General features: G+C 38.5%; 1 protein-coding gene and 1 non-coding gene across 2 annotated transcripts; both read right to left on the reverse strand.

Moving 5' to 3' along the window:
- Window positions 1-281: 281 nt before the first annotated feature.
- On the reverse strand, window positions 282-353 carry trnap-agg (transfer RNA proline (anticodon AGG)). The gene has a single exon. It is a non-coding gene; the product is annotated as a tRNA-Pro (tRNA).
- A 14,260-nt stretch (window positions 354-14,613) lies between these two features.
- Window positions 14,614-15,324, reverse strand: LOC138606499 (guanylin). The gene is made up of 3 exons (XM_069678967.1): window positions 15,250-15,324; window positions 14,795-14,987; window positions 14,614-14,672 (listed from the first exon to the last, which is right to left on the reverse strand). The coding sequence occupies exons 1-3, from the start codon at window positions 15,322-15,324 to the stop codon at window positions 14,614-14,616; spliced, it is 327 nt and encodes a 108-aa protein (XP_069535068.1).
- Window positions 15,325-23,553: the final 8,229 nt, after the last annotated feature.

Consider the following 23,553-nt stretch of genomic DNA (forward strand, 5'->3'; position numbering starts at 1 on the left):
CATTTCTAGGGTATTGGGCTTGATTATTTCACTCACAGTGTAAACATAAGAAGACCTCTGGAAAATGGATACAGAATATACTGTACATGTGGTACTGTCTTGCAGCTCCAGTTTCAGCTAGCTTACAGCTCACATATACTGTTTACGGGGTTTACTATTAATATATAACTTTATATTTGTTTACTTACTTACTTTTCATTCAGTCTACATTTCTGCCAATCTGAACCAGTCATCAGTCTCTGCCGACTTGCAACAATGTATCTGACATTTTTGAAAAGCGAGGGCTCGTCCGGGATTTGAACCCGGGACCTCTCGCACCCTAAGCGAGAATCATACCCCTAGACCAACGAGCCACGTGACAGTTCCTCATTTACCTAGAGAATAGAATCCGAACATTTACATCTTAAATGAAAGGTGTCCACACAGGAAACATAAACAACGTTTGCTGGTGGTTGACCACTTCTTATTTCGGCTTTCTGTGTGTGTCCAAGCAACATTTTAACTCTATTTTTTCATCATGCATCCAACATGCTGCAGTTCTGTGTAGCAAAACACATTACATTCCACTACAGTCCACAAGCTAGTTAACACAACTTTCTGTTCACTTACCTGAGTTGACACACTACATCGTTTAAAGTTGAATGAGTGTCGAACGGTCAGTTTTTCCCTTACAACAGAAAAACATTGAAACAGGGCAGACAGATTACTTTTATCATAAATATGTGTGTACACAGTTACCAAATATATGTATTTTTTGACGAATCTGTGTTGAATTAAGGTCGGTACCTGACGCTATAGCTAGTTAACACAACTTCCGGTTGTTCCTCTATCTATTTACCTGGGTTGACTCACTTCATGGCAATTTCCAAAGTTGAATGGTGTCAAATGTTTCGTTTTTCTCCTAAAACAGAGAACAAATTGAACTACAGCCGAGACGTTTGCTCTAATATTATTCTGTGTGTACAAACGTAACAAATATATGTATTTCTTCGAAGGAATTGAAGTCTGTACCTGTCAGTGGAAGGTTTGTCTAAAAATGTCCGTTATTTTATTTAAACGAACCGTTGTTACGTCACTGAATAACCGCCAGAGGTCGACATTCGCTGCCGCTGAGGAAGAAGCAGAGGATCTAAATAAGGCAAGAGGTCTCACTCCGTGCTACTTCCGTCTTCGTTTTAAAACTGTAGGCGAGACTCTTCCAGACTTTACTAAATACTTGTATGTCCAACAAATAGCCTTGTCCAAATATCAGACCATTCAAATATTACTCATAAATCAGTAACTGGAATGAGTCTTAGGTAAATTCGAAGAACTTCAGATGTATAGCCTACTTAATAAATAATTTTAGCCTACTTATTTAAATTCCACCACTGGATACTGATCAAACATTCTTTTTTCTTTTTTATTGTGGCATTTTGTTTTTGTGCTTAGTTCATTTGTCTTTTTGTTTTGATAAACATTTTCACCTGATTGGTGCCTATGTAAAATAAGATAAGTTAAAATATCTGAACTTAGATATGTAAGTAATAAACACTTTGATACAAGAAAAGAATGTAAACATTAATATATTTTTGAATATTTTTTAATTCTGTTAATTCTATAATTGTTTGTCTAATAAGTGAGCTTATTTCTAAATACTTTAATGCACATTATGAAGAACAACACACATCAGCAACAACATTAAGTGTTGAGTACAGTGTCTGTTCAGGTTGATCATTTTTACCAGACTGGTACAGACTCTTCTAACTGATATTATTTATAGTTTTACTGATTAGTGGGCATACACAAGCACAATGCAGGCAGTGAGGGCAGCTTTAAATGATTGTAAATATGTTCCCTTAATGTCTGATGGTCAGCATAGCTCTGAAGCATGCTGCAGGAAAGCAGGTCACTGATGTCTTGCATATTCATGCCTATTGTTAGTGATGCACAGACATGATTGTCATCCCATAAATTAGCTACTGTAGTTGGCTTTCCTGCCTGATGAAATTTTATTTTAATTTTAGAAGTGTGTACACGTGTTTGATAAGATTTCCTACATGACACATCAGAGCCATGTGATGGGTCACTGTGAAAATCAATCAACACTAGCATCTCAGATCAGAGCTGGTTTATTTGGACGATAACAATGAACCAAAGTATTGTTAACATCTATACAAACAAGTTTTATTTTCAAAAGACAGAATTCGGGTGCAAAAATAAACATAGCAGCCAGTGATGGAAACATTCTTTTGGAATTGGGTCATTTTATCTTCCAAATAGACAATCTTTGATTTGATATTGGAATCAGTGAAAGTTTTAATTCTTTTTCACTAAGCATTGTTATTTGATATTAGTGGACTCAACATTATGCCCTGTAACTTTTCCACTGTTAAGTCGGTTAGGAAAGTTACTTGTGCACATGTCTAGTGTCTGGATAGAGGTAAGGCCAACATCAAGTTTACGCCTTGAATTCAAATGTGGTTTGTATCTGGACTTGTTATCCAAATATCAAGTGATCAAATCTTTCCCGCTAAACCTGGTGTTACATATCAAAGTGGAATGATGACGCACAGATGCAAGCACTTGGGACAGATCACGTTTACACTTTCATACGGTACAAACACTAAGACTACCTGCAGATGCGGTCCTTTATCCGGATAATGTTACCTGAATAACGTGTCAGATCAGATTAGAACCATTTGTAAATGGGGTCAGCGTGTGGATGCAGTACTGTGTTCTTTGAATGCTTCAAGGCTGTAAATAATACATATATTTTATTATGAAGAAGCTGCATTCGACTCAACAACTTAAGTTGAAGACAAGAACATAATATTCGAACATTGCAACATCTGTGTTCTGACAAAGGAACATATACATTTGAACAGCATCTTCTAAAACGTATACAAATGTTGTATAACTCACTAACTTAAAATCAGTACGTTGACCTCTTAGCCATGAGAGCTGTTATTTTCTTGGAGACATGATGAGTTTTGCCGATGTCCATAAATACTTTATAAATAGATATCATGTGAAGGTAGTATGGAGAATGAAGCCCCCAGAGGCTCTCAGTCGATGTGTTTGTGTGTTTAGCAGATGGCGGCCTCAGTTCAGACAGCCAAAGCAGGAGGGGTTGGCACATATTTCACAAGGATCCGAAGGCGAGACGATTTTCACTGTAAAATGCAGGAAAATGAAAATTAACCATAAATATTTATGTGACCTAAAAGATGCTTTTGTGCATCCCAAGGGCCTGCTTTTTCAGTGTTATGAAATACAGCTAATATTGATAATAGGATCCGTATCTGTTTGCAACAAGGGTGCCGTCTGTGTCTAATAAGCTTTAATGGTCTCTAAAGAGTATTTGCTCAGCTTTTTAAAGGCCTCTTGTCTGGCATTATCATTTCAGAGCCACTTTATGGAGCAGCAGTTGCAGGATGTGGATGGCTACATGTGTAAACAGGGAGAACAGATTATCCCTTTGAGTGAACTAACTGAAGGCTGTTGTAATTGTCTCTAGTGTTATGTTTGACAGAGAGCGAAAACTGCTGATTAAACAGCCTTTATAAGAGCCTAATTGTGTCCTTTGTGAAATAGTTTGACTATTTTGGTAATCCACCTTTCCCTACCTGCCTAAATTTTATGTCTGTTCACATTTATTATAAGACTTAAACAAACGCGATATAACTCATTGATTAACAAGTTTTATATTTGCCAGCAGGCAGATTTTGACAGCTTTGCACAGATTGGGGCTAACATTTTCCCACTGTTTCCAGTCTAAGCGCCAAGCTAAGCTAACCAATTGCTGCACTTATTGCAACAGCATCATAGTTAAGGAAATATTAGGGGATACTCTATTTTTTTATTATTATTATTGTTAACAAATCCATTTAAAGACCAAAATCAACAATTTGTTGACACAAGTGGCGGCTGTTGCTCAGTGGTAGAGTCGGTCGTTTTTCAATCGGAAGGTCGGAGGTTCGATCCCCAGCTCCCTCAGGCTACATGTCGAAGTGTCCTTGGGCAAGACACTGAACCCCAAATTGCTTCCGGTGGCATAGCCAACAGGTATGAATGTGATATCTGATTGACAGTTGGGCACTTTACGTAGCAGCCTCTGCTGCGTATGAATGGGTGAATGTGATATGTAGTGTAAAGTCGCAAAGACTAGAAAAGCGCAATATAAGTACAGTCTATATTTTTAAGTGTTGTTGCAACCAAACCCTGATCCTTATTAGTATTATTATTATTTTTATTATTCTTCCTTACATAACCAACACATCAATAAAAATGTACATGTTCTTGTAGATCAATCACACAGATGCTGTCTTGCTGCCGTAATTGCTGATTTTATGTCTTGGAAAATTGGGGTTTACCAATTAATCTAATTAATTAATCCATCAAATGCATTGTATTTCCTAAAACCTATATCTCCGAGCTGTTATATGACACAATTTAGCCTATTTTAAAAATCCAATCACATGTTTTTGATCTGTTTGTAAAGATGAATCGCATCATTCGTAACCAAAAGCCTTAGGGCCTGCTTAGTGCTGTAGCTCAGCTGTGCACAGTACAAGTTATGACTCAGTGGTATTCTCTACAAACTGCATTCAATGAATGAACTTTAATAAGGGAAGTACTGTAGTAAAACATAGAATGTGATTCAGTGCACAGGGAAATATTCAGCATTGTTGTATTTTCATGGAATCTGTTGACAATAACACAAATCTTAAATACCGCCAAGCTTATCCTTTAATGTCCAATGTCTTCTCCAAGGATGTAAAGACAATCCCTTTTTATTTTTGTTTTGAATCTTGTTCTGGAAGATTACTGTGGCAGTATTATTTGCTTGTTGTGATGAAAAAGATTTGTCCCAATTTGTCACTGGCACAACTTCTTATCCCTGCAATACCCTCTGTAGTGTGCTGTTTAATTAAGTTTTCACAGTTATATACTGATCAGAAAACACATTATAGAAGACTTGAGAGGAGAGGATGTGTTTGGACTGAAGTTATATCTGATCAGTCATGTATTCATCAACTATAATATTCATTTGTTTCTTTCTGCTCCTCGTACCTAGTGTGGAGAAAACGATTCCTGTTCTCCTCCCTCGACACACGGACCTGAAGATCTGGGGCAGGAGAGGGTTGGCACAAGCAGCTATGACGCTCGTCTCAGGAAGGTGCAGGCTAACGCTGTCATCATCTAAATCCATCAGCTCCTTCAGCTGCTTCACCGACTCCAAAGGGAAGATTCTGTCTCCAGCCTGGTGGTGAAAGAACAAGAAGTACTTTCAGGAACGAATCTGGCATAATTTAAATTTTCCATAAGTTGGTGCTTTGAATTCAGAGACAGAGTGTGCTGTATCTTACAATGGAAATTATAAGTAGGTACAAGGGTGGAAATTAGCTTAATGTATTCATAAACTTGAGCAGGAAGAGAGGACTCTATAGCCACTTTAGGTTTGGCTTTGCAGGAAGGAAAGAACATGACTGGACTGAAAAGTTGGTATTGATATGCATGTGTTATGTTAGAGGAGGGGACACACATCCTCGAAAATCCATCTTCTACCTTAAAGAGATGATGATCTTACCAATAGAGTATCAAGGCAGACCAAGTACCAACACAGAAGTTAAGCTATTTACCGCAAAACATATATTAGCCACTTAATCCCACCCCACCTTAAAAATCAATATCAATTCAAGAGTACGGTACAATGTCTTTATTCCTCCACATGCTGATTCAGATCATCAGTCAGGGGTTAACAGAAGTGACAACAAACTAAAGAAAAAAAGAAGGATGATGAAATGCCAGTGACAGTGAAGACAGGAGGATACTTTTTAAAACTGTTTGCAGATGGAGACATGTTTGAAAGATAGAGTGGGAAAACCTTGTGGTTGTTTAGTGGGTGGTTTTAATGTTTAATTTGGTCGTGGCAAATGCCAGGTCTAATGTAGATTTAACTGTGGTGTCCCTCAAGGGTCTAGACTTGGTCCTTGACTCTTTTCAATTTATATTCTCCATCTAAGCCAGATCATCTAGAACCCTGGCGTTTTTCAGTACTGTTACGGGATGAACTTCCTATAACATAATATTATCATATACAATATTATAAGATAGTCATAATATTTGATTTAAGTCAATCATCTATGCTTACTATTCAAAGTAAGCATGTTTTATTGAACAATGACATTAAACTCAAGGAGTAATCTTAGAGGCGGATCTGTGTTTCAATGCTTGTGTAAAGAATATGGTGTAGTCTTCCTTCTCTCATCTAAGGCAAATTTCCAAAATAAGATCATTCATGTGTCCTACTGATTTGCACAATGTACACTACTGTTACACACTTTAGGCCCGTGAGTCAGAGCTCCTTCCACCGACTCCAACTTGTGCAGAATGCGGCTGTTCTACTGGCACCAAAATATACAATATATATTACTCCTGTGCTTACAAGCTTACGCTGTCTGCCTGTTTTGTATTGTGTTGATTTTAAAATTTTATTGGCCACTATCAAATCTTTAAATGGCCTTGGTCCAAATTACATAATAGATGTACTGACTCCCTGTGTGCCTGGGTGTTCTTTGAGATCAGTGAATGCAGCAATGCAGGATGTTCCTAGATCCAGGATTGTGAAGAGGTGCCTTTGCAGTTAGATCCACCGGACTGTTTAACTGTCTGCCAATTGCAACCAAACAGACTATATCGTTAGCTTCTTTTTTATCCTCTCTTAAAACTTTATTTCATAGGAAAGTATATTTTTAATTATACGCAAGCGTAGCTTTCTTTGAAAACTTTAGAAAACTTCAGTTTGATTACAGGCATTTCAGACTGCACCCAAACTGCTGATCTGATACCGTATGCCTGATGCATAGGAGCATGGAAGTTGTGTATTAAAAGGCTGTCTGGAGGATTTTGACTGCTTTACCTTTCTGCCAAAGACATTTTTGCATATAAACTGATACTGATTTTTTTGGATGGGACTTTTTTAAGTGGGTAAAATAAGTCTTACTGCAAATCCAAAGTTGTATAGCTTAGCTTCCATGTAAATATCCCAGCAGGCTTCTCCAAACAGGGGCAATGCTAACCCCTTTATACTGTCGAAAATACCCTGACTAACTCATACAACCCCTCTTCATATAATCTAAACTATCCCTTAACAACACTGATGAACTCTGGACTTTACAAAATAAAACTCACTCCTTGGTGTCTTTAATTTTCTAGAAAATGCATTAAGAGAATAAAATACAGAGTGAAAAGAAAACACACACTGAGCACTCTCATTTTCGGATGATGCTTCTCAGTTTAGAGGAGGATATTTTCTGTGGTTGCTGTGTTTCTTCTCTGCCTCTTATATAGTGTCTGAACAGATTAGTGAGTGATTTATTAATAAAGACGAGGAGAGTAAAAGTACAGGAATCCGGACCTGTCAAAGACTGGCGTAATGAAACTGCAGTGGATCCTCTTCTTTAGTTTATAACCACTACGCTCTGAACGTATTTATAACCTCTATCTCTGTTGTTCCCCGTCAGCACCATACTTCTTTATTGACTTTGGGTTTCATTGTAACGCATCGGATGCCTCAGTGCCACCTAATAAATCTCATCCCTTGTCTTTCTCCCACAGATATTCCTCACATCGCTGTCGAATAAGAAAACAGCAATATACGCACACCGCTGAGTCACATAGGTCACTTGTTTGAGCAGCTGTAATATTTGAAGATGATGACGTTTTTCAGACGCAAATGGCAACTTTAATGCCATATTTTTACACTCCATAAACTTTAAATGCTGAAACAATTTAAAAGATACTAAACTTGAAACTTTCTAACTTTAAGATATGTTTTTAACAGTGGCGGCTGGCCAATAGAGGGCGCTAGGGTGCCGCCCTCCCTAGTGGAGAGTGTGTTTTTATTTTTATTTATTTTATTTTAAAAAACTAATATTAACAAAATTACTTATTTAAATATGTAATATATATACATGTATATATACCAAAAAATATATACATTAATTAATGTTCATTGGAAATGTGGGAAACAAGCGTTAGGCTACTCGTCTCTGCTTTAGGGGCGCTGGAAAAAGCACACATAAAGCAAGATACGCGCATATCACATGAATCAGCGTCGTAGAAAATAATCCCCGAAGGACGATTCTGAAATCTTACTCTGTACGCTCCGTAAAAGCGCCCTCCGTGTAAATCCGTTCGAGAGGAGGAGAAGTTTAAGTGAAAAATTACGGATTAAAGAAACTGGACCGGATCAGCCAGATATTAAAATCAACCAACAAGCGAGTGAAAAGGGTAAAACCTACACCAGAGGAATTTCTTGCAACTGAAAGGCTTGGCTAGCTGGATGTAGCCATGTAAATGCACTATTTTGCTGCCCATGTTTACTTTTTAAAACTGTCGTAGTGGGATGGTTGTAAAAAACTGGCACAGCACAGCCCCACCTAGAATATTTTTCACCAGCCGCCACTGGTTTTTAAATCAGTGAAGGAAGAGGCAGGAAGGAGCAGCTCTTTCCCAAACTTTGCAAACAGACAAAGGTCAAATCTGTGACCTCATTGTGACTCAAAGTCTGGAGCTGTTCCATCAACAATGAATGGGATTGTGTCCTGACTGTGTGAACTCTAAGTCACAAAATCAACCCATTTTGGCGGGTCTACTCTGCTGAGTTATGAGAGGAGGTCAATGCTTCAACTTACTTGTTTATCTCTCTTTCCTGTTTTTATATTTTTGGCCAAACTTTCTTCATCTTGCCAAAATAACAGGAGCAGTTTCAGGATGAGGATGGTGTTTATTATATAACAATATCCCTTAGAATACACGCACACACACAGACAAGACAAATGCAGTAGTTGTTAATGAAAAACTACTAAGTATATAGACAATTATTGTTCGTAAAATCAATAAGCTTTTCATCGATTTTCAAAAAAAGTGGATTGTATAATTTTTCAGAGGTCCAAGATGCCATTCAGACACATACTCACACCAAGACTCTCAAAGAGACACTGATCGTATCTCTTTGAAAAATGGGGTTGAAAAGGTCCATGGCATACAAGAAATGTCAAAACAAGAATTTTAACTTACCCAGCTGGTGAAATACTGGACAATGAGGGATGAAACATCACAATGGGAGCTGTTAAAAAGAAGAATGAAATGATATTTTGGACCATAACAGGATGTGCAGGATATAAATCTATTTGTCAGACACTAATAGAAAAGTCAAGCGTGACTCTTGCCCCAAAAAATAGTGGAGTAATTCGTCTGAAACTAGAACAAAGTATCAACACACTTCAACAATGAATTGATAATAGGCCTTTTAATGGTTACATAAAGCCCAAATTGGGTGCAGGTGTATTACTTTGGATCCCAGGAGATAAACAAAAAAGGGGGGGATATTATTTTCAAATGAAAAAAACAAAGTAAAAGTCGATGTGCGAAGAGAGATATCAGCTATATTTTTCTTTTAATAGGATACAAGGGCGAAAATTCAATGGACGATATTTCACACTATTAATGCAACAAGCAGGGTGACTGGGAAGTCAAGCCTAATTATGTGATGTGAAGATAAGTAGAGCTGTCGCTGCAGCCTAAGCAGGCGGCCTGTGAGTCTGCATTGACAGGCAATTACACAGCAAAAAGGCTGGTTTGCAGATTTCTTTCACAGTGTTGAGCTTTTTCAGGCCGACTGAAACTGAGCAGATTATGTTTAGAATTTGGGGTAATAATTAAAATTACTGCAACACTGAAAATATGCATACATGACACAGTAGGTCTTCAAGTAGGTCCAGTTTTGGCTTCTGTTGGACGCTGTAGTTGTTAGCTACAAACTAGCATCAAACACAGTCGACCAAAGTTTCGGTGTGAAGATCCCAAGCAGACCAATGACAACAGCTAATGTTAGCATTTAATCACTTTCTAGGTAACTATTTGCTCGTGTTGCAAGATATTATAAGGAAGGTTTTAATTCCTAACTAACAAAATATTACCGCTTTAGCTGTAATGTTAGCTAGTTGGTTGAGCACCAACGTTAGCTATTGTATGACTTAGCTATTGGTAACTAATGGGTTATCAAATTTGTTGTTTTAAGTGGACTTATGGCCCGATGTCGGTCCTTAGAACAGCATTTGAGCTTCTCAGCCTGAACATGATGTCGAAAGAAAGATGGCTGCCATGTGACCCGAAGTTTAAATCAGGCTTAAGCCTGGTATGTTATGAATCTATTGGTAAACAAATGATGCAGAAAGAAAACGTAAATGGTCAATAGACTCTTTTCTAGTCTTCTTCAGACCACTCAAAACGTTTTCACACCACATGTCACATTCACCTTTTCACACGTACATTCATACACTGTTGGCAGAGGCTACAATGGTGTGCCAAACTCCAATCAGGATATAACCATTCACGCTCATTCATACCGGAGCAAGTTAGGGTCCAGTGTCTTGCCCGAGGACACTTCAACATGTACACTACAGGAGCTGGGGATCGAACCGCCAACCTTCCGACTGGGAAACGGTCGACTCCTCCACTGAGCCACAGCTGTAATTGGTGTTACAATACTGTGAATGCTGTGCAAGTTTTGAAATGGTTCCATACTTTCTCCTATTGTTAGTTTTGTCTTCATGTTTTCATGTATTTAACCTTTATTAATACAGGGTTGGTTTAATGAGAATACCTTCTTTTTTTACAGCAATGCACTTTAACAATTAAGAAGGACAAATTCACATATATTCAAAAGAACGGGGCCACATGTATTCAGCTTTATACAACAGAAAACGGATTAAAGAACAGACTCAGTGTAAGCTATTAAAGGGGCTGGAATTGTTTTGACCTTAAGACGAGCCCTGCACTCATGTCAATTATTCCTACATCAGTAGTGGTTAGATACGGGCCTAAGCAGGTGGTGTGAGATGTGTAATAATTTAACACCAAGGTCTTAGATGTAGATAAATAGTACCTCTGGTTATTATATCCCTCAGACAGGGAAGGCCAACCAACTTTATATAGAATGATGAGTCGTAATTATATCCTGTAATAAGTGCTGAGAGGTAAATGGAGTTCGGGAGCATCGGAGCGGAGCATGCTGATATATGAAAGCCCTATAATCAAGAACAGAGAGGATCAAACAATCCTTTTTCTAAAGCTCAAGGAAGCTGCTTTTGTAATACAACTATAGAAAGAATAATACTGAAAAGCAATCACTGTTTACTGGAATATTTTTTGTCCTATCTGATCACTTAATTTACTTGATCAAAGGAACTCATTACACGCCCAAAGATCGTCTCCTCCTCAACACTGCCAGGATAAAGATTTCAAGGAGATACACTAAGTCCAATTTAGTATAAACTGTATAATAAATTACTAAATCTATTATTTATATAAATACTAACATTTTCCTCAAACTGGTCTTACTGAAATGTATTCTAAGTGTTCATAGTTTGACATGTATCTTTTTGGAAACACAACTAACCTTTTGCTAAGCCCCTCCCTTGAACGGCCACTGTCCAATCCTACGTTAGCAACCGTAACCAGGCGCGGGAGGCCTGTCAAGCTACAGTGTGCATAATGAATGTGCAAGTCCGACAGCAGATTTCCTCGAAGTTTAGAGGGTGGTGTCATATTTTTAGCTTTTCCTTAGCCAAAAACTCAAGAGGAGAGATTGTGTAATTGTGGAAGACTTCACTCGGAGTTTAATCCATCGAAGATCAACAAAAACTCATTTGTTTGCTCCAATGTAAGACGCTCACTAACTTGGCTAGGTTAGCATGTTAGCAAACAAAGACGGTTGACAATTAATTAATCCAGATCCCGTGTATGGATCAAGCTCACGATATGCGAGCAATATCCTGACGCACTTTAAACAAAATGAAAAAGTGGGATAATTTAGTTTTGCTAGCTCAGAGCTAAAATATATTACATAATGAAAGTTATAGGGAGTCATAACTAAACAACAGCTTAAAATAAAACCATATATTGACTTACCCCGCTGTGCAAGAACATCGTTGTTCCTGTATATGATTGTCGATAAAATGAATTGTCAAGACATAGGGTGACTGCCCCTTGCATTGGGACTGGCGAGCTTTTGCCTCGATTTTTATGTCCTCTTCAAAACTCCGCTGACAAATTATATTCTGGATGTAGCTTTCAAATGCGTATTATCATCCATTCTGTCAACTTCTCTCTGATATTAGGGAACTATTTTTCCCGAAATTTGGTATTATTTCCCCTGGAACAACTCTCACTGTTATAGTTGAAAACACCATACTATTTACAAGCCGGTGCGAAAGCTTGACAGGCGTAACAACAGCAACCAAGGGGGCGGGACTTAGCGAAGGGTCAATTAAGAGCAAAAAAAAAAGATTTATTTTCTCTATAAAATAACATATTTAAAAGTGTAAGATTTTGCCATATTATATACATGTTAAATGCACACATGTTATTTGCACTGATTCCCCACAGCAAGAAGATCCTTGGTTCATGTATGTCAGGAATTATTATTCCTATGGCGATCAAAAAAAACGGTTATTTACATTCATCATTATTCATATTATTTTCCTTCAGGCATCAATGTTGTTGAATATTGCAGGTGTCAGAGAGGGTACGCGGAGAGTCCCCTGGGGTCATGCACTCACCTTATATCTGTTTAATGAGGTAGTTTAGCTGACTCATATAAAATGCATGGATTAAATTATTCACAACATTGACTATGGCCATATATCTAAAGCTGAAGAGAAGGCGAAGAGGGCCTGGGCAGATAATAATAACAGAATGTTCAGGGCTCAGAGGGTCATAATGATAACTTCAACTAGTCTTAAATATGCAGCTTGAGGTCAACAGAAGGGACATGTAGATGTGAGTGTTACTTAACAAGTGCATATGTACTGTAAAATGTTATCTTTGCCGAGTTAGGAGTTAAGACAGGTAAGTTGTTATTGGTACAAAATAACATTTATATGATTATTTCAACCTGTAACTGAGTTTTTACATTTTGTAAACTTTTTCATACCCATACAAATGTAATAAACAAGAAATACACAATATATAGATTCTGATAATGTCCATATTTATTATTAAACACTGAGGAAGATAGCAATGCATATGGCTCAAAACAGTGAGTATATAGAGAATTAACATCGAAGGCTTCTTAACTGCTTTTAGCTCATTGTTTTGGCTTTAAGTGTGGACTTTATTTCTCTCATCAACCACTGCAGGCAGCCATTTGTGGGAAACAAGCTCTGATTACCCCTTGTGTATGTGACCTACCGAACAACAAACTTTAGAAAGACAAAGTTTGCTACTAGCTCATGAAGAAAGTTGAGCTTCTCATAGCTTTAAACTTGGATTTGTTCTTAAAGGGCCACTGATTTTCAACCTCAGTCCCATGATGCTATTATGGGGAGCTAATGCCATTATGGTGGATGCTATCCGCTTCTCTAATGGGCCCTGAAAAAACCTTCGTCAGACCACGTAAAACGAGTCATCTGGCAAAGGGCCAGGGAGCTCGCTAAACTACACTTCCTTAATCTAGGACGCCTCCGATGTCATGTCCCGTTCAAAATTGTCAGGTTTGAAATGTAGACTGCAGACTGAAGTTTTTTTAAACGATCCACCGGTATATTCTCGTCGTATTTCAGATTCTGTCCCGCTCTGAGCCGTTGCCTGCAGCGAAACGGTAGTATTTCACTCCAGCATCTCCTTTCAGAGGGAGGGGTGCAATGCATGCTGGGTGTTGTAGGAATGAAGAATGGGCGAAACCACGAGCTGTTTGTACAACTTTCTCCACAGCTATGGCGTCAATTTTAAATATTATTGCTTCTATCGATTACAGAGAACACCAGCTTTGACTGACAGTGGCTGATTTCTCCTTTAAGGAGGAGATCAAAAGTGAGTTGAAAGGCCAGAAAAGAATGGCCTGACATGTTGATCTCTGTCTACCTGATGTAGGATTAGACAAGAGTTTGCTAAAAAATGTATCAATAGGTTAAGGGCTTTAGTTGTGGTATTGATGCTGTCTGCCTTTTAATCTTTTTTGCTCCCTAGTGGCCAAAAATCAATTCAAGCAGCTTTAAATGTATTTGTGAACACGAGAGCCGAGGTCGGAGTCAAACCAGCAGCTGATGTGCCGAGGACTTTGCCTCTGTACAGCTGGCACCTGCTCTAGCGACTGAGCTAAACCAGCGCCCCAATTTAATAAAATTCAAAGTCATTGCATTGAAAGAAAAGAGCCCAATGTGCACATGAAGTCTCAATGAAAGCTTTTATTTCAAAAAAACGTTAATACAAAAGAAGATAAAATGAAAAAAGAAACTTTTAAATAGGTATACAAAGCTTGGTAAGACAGAAATGTAACAAACAAGGTCAATCCAAAAAACAAAATGTCAAGGAGTTAATATTTTATAAAGTAACAGTTGTCAAAAAATATTCCTCAATTTGTCTGATTTCTTTTTTTTTTTCATTTTGGGGCTTTTCTGTCTAACAGGCGAGAGTCAGAACCTCTGCGTTCAGGGAACATGAAGTTTTACAATCATTGTTGCAGGCAAATGTTTTTAAAATTCCCTGAAACAGTTTTGAGGGATAGGAAAAAAATCACAAGTCTTAAGCTGGGCAAGATGTTTGTGGCTTGCTTTGTTTTTCTTAGCAGCCAGTGCAGGCGGCGAAGGCGCAGATCTCACAGGCGTCCATGGGAACTACAGCTGGTGAAAACACAGGAAACAGAAGGACAGATGTTAGCTACACTGTTGAATCACATGTAACTCAATATTAATATTAATATAAATCCAACACAATGACAGTGTTGAATATGTAATATTCTCACATAGTCTGGTGAGGGATGCAGATGCTCCTCTCTGCCTGCAAAGGGGCAGGAACTCCTGAGGGAGCATGGGGTCGGCACACAGGTACATGGTGCTCGTTCTGAGTCGTGGGTTTTGTTGCTCACTTGCAACGCTTCCCCCTGACAGATCCTGAAGCCTCTTGACGGCCTCAAGGGAGAAAGACAATCCATTCTCCTGGAAGAACAGGCAGATGTTAATATTACAGAAATTCAACCTAAGGCCCTGTTTCCAATAAAAATCTAAATAAGTAATTATATCAAATATATCAGGCAGAAATTTGGACAGTTTAAGTATAATATAAATTCTACAACAGTAAAGAATCCTAGTTTGTATACATCTACTTTATATGCCTACATGCAGATTAATTCAACTATTAATTATTTAAACAAGTAGAAAATTGTGCAGGTTGGACAAAAATATAAACTGATGCACTTACTTCAACCTGCACGGCTGCAGAGGTCCAGCCGAGAGCCAGGACGAGGACGGCGATGGTGGCGAGTGTGGCCTTCATGGTGATGGTAAGCGGCAGTTTGTCTTGCAGCGTCTTTGTCTCTTTTGCTGTTGATGTGCTTAGCAGGTGCTCAGCTCAGTGTCTGCTTTCCCTCCGTCCACACGCCTCCTTTTAAACAGTTCTCACCTGCAGCTCGGCGGTCATGTGACCACAGGTGCTGCAAATGGGAGCAAAGTTTTTCTCACAGGTTAATGAATACTGGTTGTTTTACAGGGTCGTAAAGAAGGATTCATAAATCCTACTTTGACCTCTTCACTTGTGTGATTATGTTTATGGATCCCCCGCTCACTTGGCTGCTCTGTCGTATTGATCTGACCCCTGGTGGGTTAAACAGTTACCATTTGTTCCACTGATGAAGATGAAACCACACCAACGCATTGTTAGAAAGCCCTGTTCTTACACCAGTGCAAATTATTGAATTTTGCTTTATATACTTAAGTGTCTGTCATACCTGGATCAAATCAAATCTAGAAAGAAGAAGAGAAGTGTTTTTATGCATGAATTACTAGTTTCTACAAAAAGAAATATATACTACACCATGAATTGCCTTGCATTTCTAACCAGACAAAAAAAAGCATTACATATGCACATGCACATACCATATGCAAATATTATTTATCCCGTGTGAGTTTCCTGCAGAGTTCTCATTAGCTCATTCTGTGGAATAATCAGATGGTATTTACTGAAAAGCAGTGCACAAATTGAGCGCTATTTCTGCTTCTGCTGCAGAAAACATAAAGTTCAGTTTGTTTATTTAGCCTTTCAGCCCGACCAGATCTAAATTAATTATGACTAACGGATGAGAAAAGTCAGTAGTCTTGACACTAGACGCTTTGGTGTGTTGCACGATATTTGTAAATGCTAACAGGAAGCCGGTGTCGGTTAAGTCATAACACTAGAACAAGAGTTTATAGATCATTTAGAGGCTACAAATACATGAATACCAACAGATTCATTACCCTTGTGGCTAAAGAATTGTCCTACTAGCAAACAGAGCTTTGGTAATGACGTCAAAAACACAAATAGACACATTGGCAGCTGCAGGAATCAAACCTGTGACCTTCCAGTAATGGCACAACTATCTAATCGCCACAGCAGAAATCAATTCACTTCGCTTGTAAGTGGCACCAAGAATGCACGCGCACACAAGGTAGTGCAAAGTGAGGTTTTTTAATGAGCTTATTAAACACAATTCTTTACGCGGAGCATGAAGGATCTATCTTTCCGACTCACAGACCCGAGGTGGCACATTGCATCTCAAATAGTGTTGCTATCGTCATACTTTAATTTCTGTCTCTCCTTTCCCTGTGCCTATTATTTAATTAGCAACGTCTGCAGATGTGAGTCATGAGGTGATTCTAGCCAATAAAGAACAAGGATGGTGCAATTCTATCTGTTTTTAATTATCAACAGTTCCCCTGAAGGAACCAAAATCTATTCTGCTAACAAGTGTTACTAGCCCAACCACCTATCTCATGTCTCTGTGCCGAAAAACTACCGACATTTTTTTGTCCAAACACTTGTGATTGAGGGATAATACTGCTTTAAGTGCTGATGTTGTGAATCAATAAAGCAGGGCCTACAGCAGGGAATCTGGTAAAAGGCCCTCATTTCCAAGATAATTGATTGATCAGCAACTGAAAAGACCATGTGCATTGAAAATCTGGAGGGACATCTGATCATAACATATTTGATAATCCATCAGACAACTGCTAATGCTAGCATTCAACCACTTTCATGTTAACATTCCCTTTAACTGTCACAGTTCCATAACAGTTACAGTTTAACTGACATTGTAAGGTCCGCCATTTGTGAAGTCTGTGAACGCGGTCTCTTTCTTTTACTTTCAAAATGCCCCGTTTGACCTTTACCAGCAGGATATCTTTATTACAGCTATTCGTAATTTGTTAATTTAGTTTTACAGCGATCAATTTAATGATAACCTGACCCAATTTGCGACTTTGATGTTTTAAATTACTCCCACAGATTAAAGAAGTGGCTCCAACAGGGGACGTCACAGATTGGTTTTTGAACCCCCTTCTTGAAGCCTTGAGTATGACATTTTGGCATGACACCATCTTGGATATTCAAAACAGGAGTGACCATATTTGGACAACAAGGTGGATATGCCTTGCTACGTCTCTATCCCATACAGCAAGCTCTGTCCTGGTTGACAGGCTGGTAGCCATGCCCTAAAGCAAACCCTTCATTATTGTCAATTTTACTCTAAATGGGGCCATGATTTACTAAATGAACATCATGCTGCTTTGAAGAAGGCGGTGAAGAACATTAGCTCATGTATAAATATTGATGAATAATTGATTAATATGCGGCGTATGGGGTTTGGGCAAAAATAGTTAGCCGTTATGCTAGCTGTCTGAGGCTAATGTGTTGCTACTCCAACATTCTAAGTAACCATTTCCCAGTCAACAACTTGAAAGGCGACCACAGTCTTCAAACTTCATTGAAAGTAGTTGAGAACATAGGAGGAGGCCTACAGAAGGAATCACATTATTCTTTTTCAAAATATCATCCAAGTAGAAAACCCCTGCATCATATCATCAAAGCAGAAGGAACGGGGCTACGAGAAGCTAAGATAGCATAACTTACTTTAAGGCCTTTTGGCTAGCAAGCTAACGTTCTGTTTTCAAATAATGTCAGTGTTAAAAACACTTTTACATTGTCTGTGGTAGTACAGTGGTTTGTGGGTTGATTTTAGAAATGCTTTAGTTGGTCAGACTTTGAAGTGAGTCTGACCAACGAAAGAATCTGCTGTTGGGTAAATTTGGTTTAACAAAGGTGTTAGCAAAGCACGCAGTTCATAAAATTAGCATCAGATAGCGTCAGATAGGTCAGTCTACCAGTGGGACGTTATTATGTGTGAACATTACTCTTTGGATGACAGGTTGTGTCTACACATACAATAGTAGCCTACACATTAACAAAATAATTATTTTGTTAAAATCTTTTGTTGATTACAGTGACAAGATGTTGGTAAAGTACTTTCGAGGAGTCCTTGCTTGCATTGTGGATCTAACAAAATACTTTTTCTTCATAACAGGAGACTGCATTATTCACAAACAAATTACTGATTATTAAATAAGAAATACACAATATACTGATTGTTTTCCCCACGGGCCCCAAGTGGTTTAATTACAGCCTGCCTCCTTAGGTTTCTGTCCAGAGTCCACAGACTTCCATGTTGGGTGTGTGAATGGTTCTCTACGCCCAACGATAATGGGATAGGCTCCAGCCCTCAGTGACCACACACAGGATAAACAGGGTGAGATACTGCATTGATCAATATGAACACAATGCCTGCGTTATCCTGTATTTCCATATTAGTCATTATTAGTCGCACTGTTTGCATCATACAGTCCACGCAGACAAGTGGGAGTCATAGACAATGCTGATAATCTATTGTTAATCAATAACCTCCACTCCAGACAGGTAAGGCCCTAATCAGGTGTTTTTAAATCAGGCCAACAGGCTGCCACTAAAGCAGGGAGGCTATCCGGCGGAAATGTGTGGGTGGTGTGACGTACAGCGAAGGGAAAAAAGTTTTGTTTAAATATCTATAACTCTTTTTCTGCTCTGATATGAAGTGAAAAGTGTAAAGTTGAAGGTAACATGCTCAGCCGGACACTTAACTGAACTCTGTAACCTCTGTTCCCCTAACAGAAAACAGTTTGTGCTGCTCCTAGTAGCTGTTTACATTTTCGTGATTGATTTGAAGTCAACATTTGCTGCTTGTCAAAATTTACTGTTTGTCCAAAAGGGTCTCTGTTGAGCCAAGTAGTGAAACATAGTCTGCAAGTCATGGGAAAGGGCAATTACTCAGACAGGCAAGACTGATGACAACTACTTAGCGCGGGCGGAGGTAAATCATCAGCTTGAGTGTGAATAGAGTACCCTGGAGTATTTAACTGACCTCCTCTCTCTACAGACAGCTCGCCCTCAAGTGGGTCAGCAAGCAGAGTTCCTCACTAAGGACGCTTCATTAAAATCTTTATGTCTAAACATGAACCTATGACCCTTTAAGTATAAGACTTTTTTAGGGTCATCGGGCAGCAAAACAAGCTGGAAACACATATAAGCACCTCTTTAGGGTAGTCAGCAAAGTTAGCAACCAGCTGTAAAAGTAGTCGAGCATTAGTAGAATCTTTGGAGACAGATATTTACTTCAGGAGTTGGTGGAAAGCATAACAGAGCTTAAAGGCCATGATTATTGGACTTGCAATAAGCAGTGGCCAAAATTGTGACTTTAAAATTAACGCTAACGTTGCTGCCTGTCTGCTTGCTAACGGTTACTTTAACAACTTGAAGACGTGTTGGTATGTTCAGTTTCAAATGTATCCTGCAGACATGCAAATGGTACTGATCTTCTCCTTAAAATCTTTACAAGAAAGTGAATAAAATGTCAAACTTTGCCTTGAAAGGTATTAAATGTTAGGTAACAATGCATTTTATTTTAGTGCTACGTTAGCTAACAAAGTAAGTAACGTTACCGTATGAACATACGTGTGTCTGGTGTTTTCCAAAAGTTTGCAAAAGTTGTCTTTAATCAGATCAAGTTTCTGGCCACCAGTAAATACAAGTCTTGCATTCATGCTGTTTCAGCTATGTTTTGCTTCCCATAAACCCCAGAAAGAAATATAGTTCTCACTGACTGCTAAATGCTCCACTAGCGTTACCAGCCAGTTGCTAACTTTGCTAGTTGGGAGTTATCTGTCTCTTCAATGTACGCCTCGTGCAAAGAGCCTGTTATTTGTTCTTAGTACTAAATTTGAGCCAAAAACTTTAAAACAGTGTCCACATTTTAAGTGCGGCAACAGGAAGTGAGTACAGAAATTCTAAAAACGGTGTGTCATCCATCTTTTATGACGAAGTCGGGAAATGAGCAACTATATTCCCAGTAGGATAAAAGTATACAGACATTTATCGCTGTGGGTGTGGCTGACGCAGGTACATCACTCATTAAGAATATAATTAACCTCAGTTCCTGAAAAAGCGTGATAGCGTTATTGTTTTCATCTCATTCTTCCTGTAAAATAGAAGCAAGCTCTACTCTCCAACACGTGCACTACTGCCATTCAGACCGTGCTCATTCTGTCCTGTACCAAAGCCAAATATGTCTGAGCAATAATAACCTGCTCTCAGTGGTTAAGGAGCTGATTTAAGACTGATAAGATACAATTCAGCATGACTGCAAACTTTATTATTAGTCTCAGTTTCCTCAGTGTGCAAAGGCTTCTCTAATGTGCACTGCCACACGTGAGAAAACATGCAACCTTAATGTGGGAAGTTTCCTCAAAGGTATCATACAAACTGTGATTAGACCATAAGAATTACTGATAGATTAACGACATTAAAACCCTCGGGATTTCATTTCTGACAAAAGGGGTCTCTCAAACAAAACTACTTACAATAGATGTAGTTCCCTTTCGGTCGATTCGCTCGGTACAACAGATATAGTATGGGATATCATGCCATACTATATGTGGTGTACCTCATTCCTCTTCTTTAGGGAACGGAAGTTATCGTCATAACATTTCGTTTCATGATATTTGCATGGAATCACAGTAGTTGTAGTCTTTATTGTTTATCAACCACTATATTATCATCATGATATTAAACAAAGCTTTCTTGTTCCACAGATTATTAGGCCTAGTACCAGGTACAGGTTCCTCCAATAAGCCTACTGTGGGGACAGGTTCTGAAACAAACTGAGATTAACACTGATGCTTCTATATGACCTACAAAGGCAAAAAAAGACCATAAGGAATAAGATTGATTATTTCTATGTAGTAATTTTCTTAATAACTCTGTCTGCTGCCACCGGGTCCGTAACAGAAGAAGCAATTTACTCCAGAAGTGTTTACATTTTTCACGGAGAAGATTCACACTGATTGATACGTGAGCCAGTTGAAAGTTAGCAGGATGAGATTTCTCGTCAGAAAACACTTCTTACACATGTACTGTCCACGACACAAACAGAAAGTTCCTCACAGTAACTTTACGTTTAGTGGGATGTCATTTAATTCTAATGAAATAGCTGCAAGTACCGTTAGCTAACGCAAACGGTTAGCCTTCTTCCTTTCTCTCGAGAGACAGCGTTAAAGCTGTTACCTTAAATTAAGTTACACATTTTTGTAATTGAACGTAAATGGAAACATTTGCGGTAAGATACGTCCTCAGCTTTTTACAAATAAGACTTTTTTGGTATACTGATTGTCTGTAGGGAAAATCTGAAGCTACAATCAGAAGCTGGTTAGCTTAGCTTAGCACAAATACTTGAAAACATGTAGAATTGGCATGTTAGTTTCTATGTTTCTACATAAAACATGCTGTGTTCCTCTTGTTGACAGTGTTAGTTAACCAGCTACTAGCTGAAGTTATATTTTCATTGAAGCGACATGAGAGTGGAGTTCAAGCAAACAAAGCACATTAATACATAATGTGGAACTTTTCATTTAAAGGCAATACAAAATATATTGTCCTGGGAAATGTAGGAGATAGAAAACCTTCCACCTCTGAGTAATTTTATGACCCTGAAATCTGAGTGTGTGTGATGTGTGAAGTTATTTAATGTCAGGCACATAAAAGTGAGTTACATCAAGTTACCCAGGTGTTTTCTTATCTGAAGCGTCGGTTTGTAAAACGGACACTAAACTATCTTGTCTGAAGCTGTAAACTCGACAAATCATCCTAGTCAAACATGTTATGTCACAGCACGGCCGATAAAGAGATAATGAACGAATCGCTGAAATGTCAGAGCACTTGAAAAACCAAAGCAGTACATTTAATCCTTTGGGTTTAGTATAGAAATAGAAAAAAAAAAGTCAAGTGAACAGGGATAAGGAGACCCCTTTAAACTGTCAATAGTCTTTTAATAGATGACTAAAATAGTAATTACCTGTTATCATTTCCTGTCTTATGATCTTGTTGTAAATGGGTGTGATGTCTCCCTCTATTTATAACTGATATTAAATTATTTGCTAAGTACACTTAAAGATTCAGAGGGCTGCTCCCACACTGTAACTTCAATATTACACCACGACAGAAGATGTGTGAAGAAAGTTTGGTATGCTCTTTTTTGACCAAATGTTTATGGATTTCCTCCCAGCTCTACCTCTCTATCAACACTTCAAAGTATGGACACAGCACTAAAATAAATGATCCTGTTAAAGAGTCGATCATCATAATTCTCACGCTTCGAGTGCTTTAGTTTACACCTTGTATTTGACGGGGGACCAACAGTGGCAGCTTTATTCAGAAGCCATAAAGTGACGCCAAGGCTCGCCCAGTTCCTGCAGATTAAACCGGTGTAGATTTATCAAGAGTGTTTGATTTATACTCGAGTGAGTAAATCATCTCCAACAGATCAGCCGTGTTTATTTTACCTGCAGGCTGGGCGTCATGCTGGTGACGGTTGTATCTGCGGTTACTGCTCCCATCAGTTTGTTGTCTCCTCACCTCTCCTGAGAAACTCTAAAATACATGGAAGTAAAATAAACAGAAAATAAGAGGACAGAGGTCTGCTTATTGTGCCTTTAAAGTTATATTATGACTTGTTTTTAATGTATAAAATAATATGCTAATAAAAGTTACAATAAGGCTCATAGCGCTCGTTTAGCACCGGAGGCTACAGTCCTCGCGGGCCGCCGACTCCCGCCCTCAGCCCTTTGCTGCATGTCATACTCCTCTCTCTTCTCCTTATATTTCCTGTCTCCCTCCAGCTATCTAATAAAGGCAAAATGCCCCCCCGAAAAAGTCACATTAATACTGTATGCAGCCTTCATGTTGGAATGCAAGATTCTTTTAATATTGCTGATCTTGACCTGTGGCTTCTTATCTGTGTTTGGAAACACACAAGGGGTTTGGGGATGAATCTGAGCTGTCACAAAATGAAAAACACAACAGCAGCAAATCTGCATTTTTTCAATACTAATAAGTTTTTAGTTTGAGCTTGTACACACAGAGTATGAGATCAGAGAAAAGTGTATAAATGCCGTGTTGCGAGTCAACAATGTCAATTAACTGCAATTTTTATTTTGTCAATCAATCACTTTTTATTTATATAGCGCTAAATCATAACCAAAGTTGTCTCAAGACACTTGACAAAAAGTGCAGGTCTAGAACGTTCTCTTTGTGTTGTTAGAGACGCAACATGAATCCACCATGAGCAGCACTTTAGCAACGTGTTTCCCTGTGTAACACATTACACGT

The sequence above is a fragment of the Semicossyphus pulcher genome, unplaced genomic scaffold, assembly GCF_022749685.1.
Source record: "Semicossyphus pulcher isolate SPU_LCO1_2020_fin unplaced genomic scaffold, fSemPul1.0.p SCAF_3, whole genome shotgun sequence".
NCBI lineage: Eukaryota > Metazoa > Chordata > Actinopteri > Labriformes > Labridae > Semicossyphus > Semicossyphus pulcher.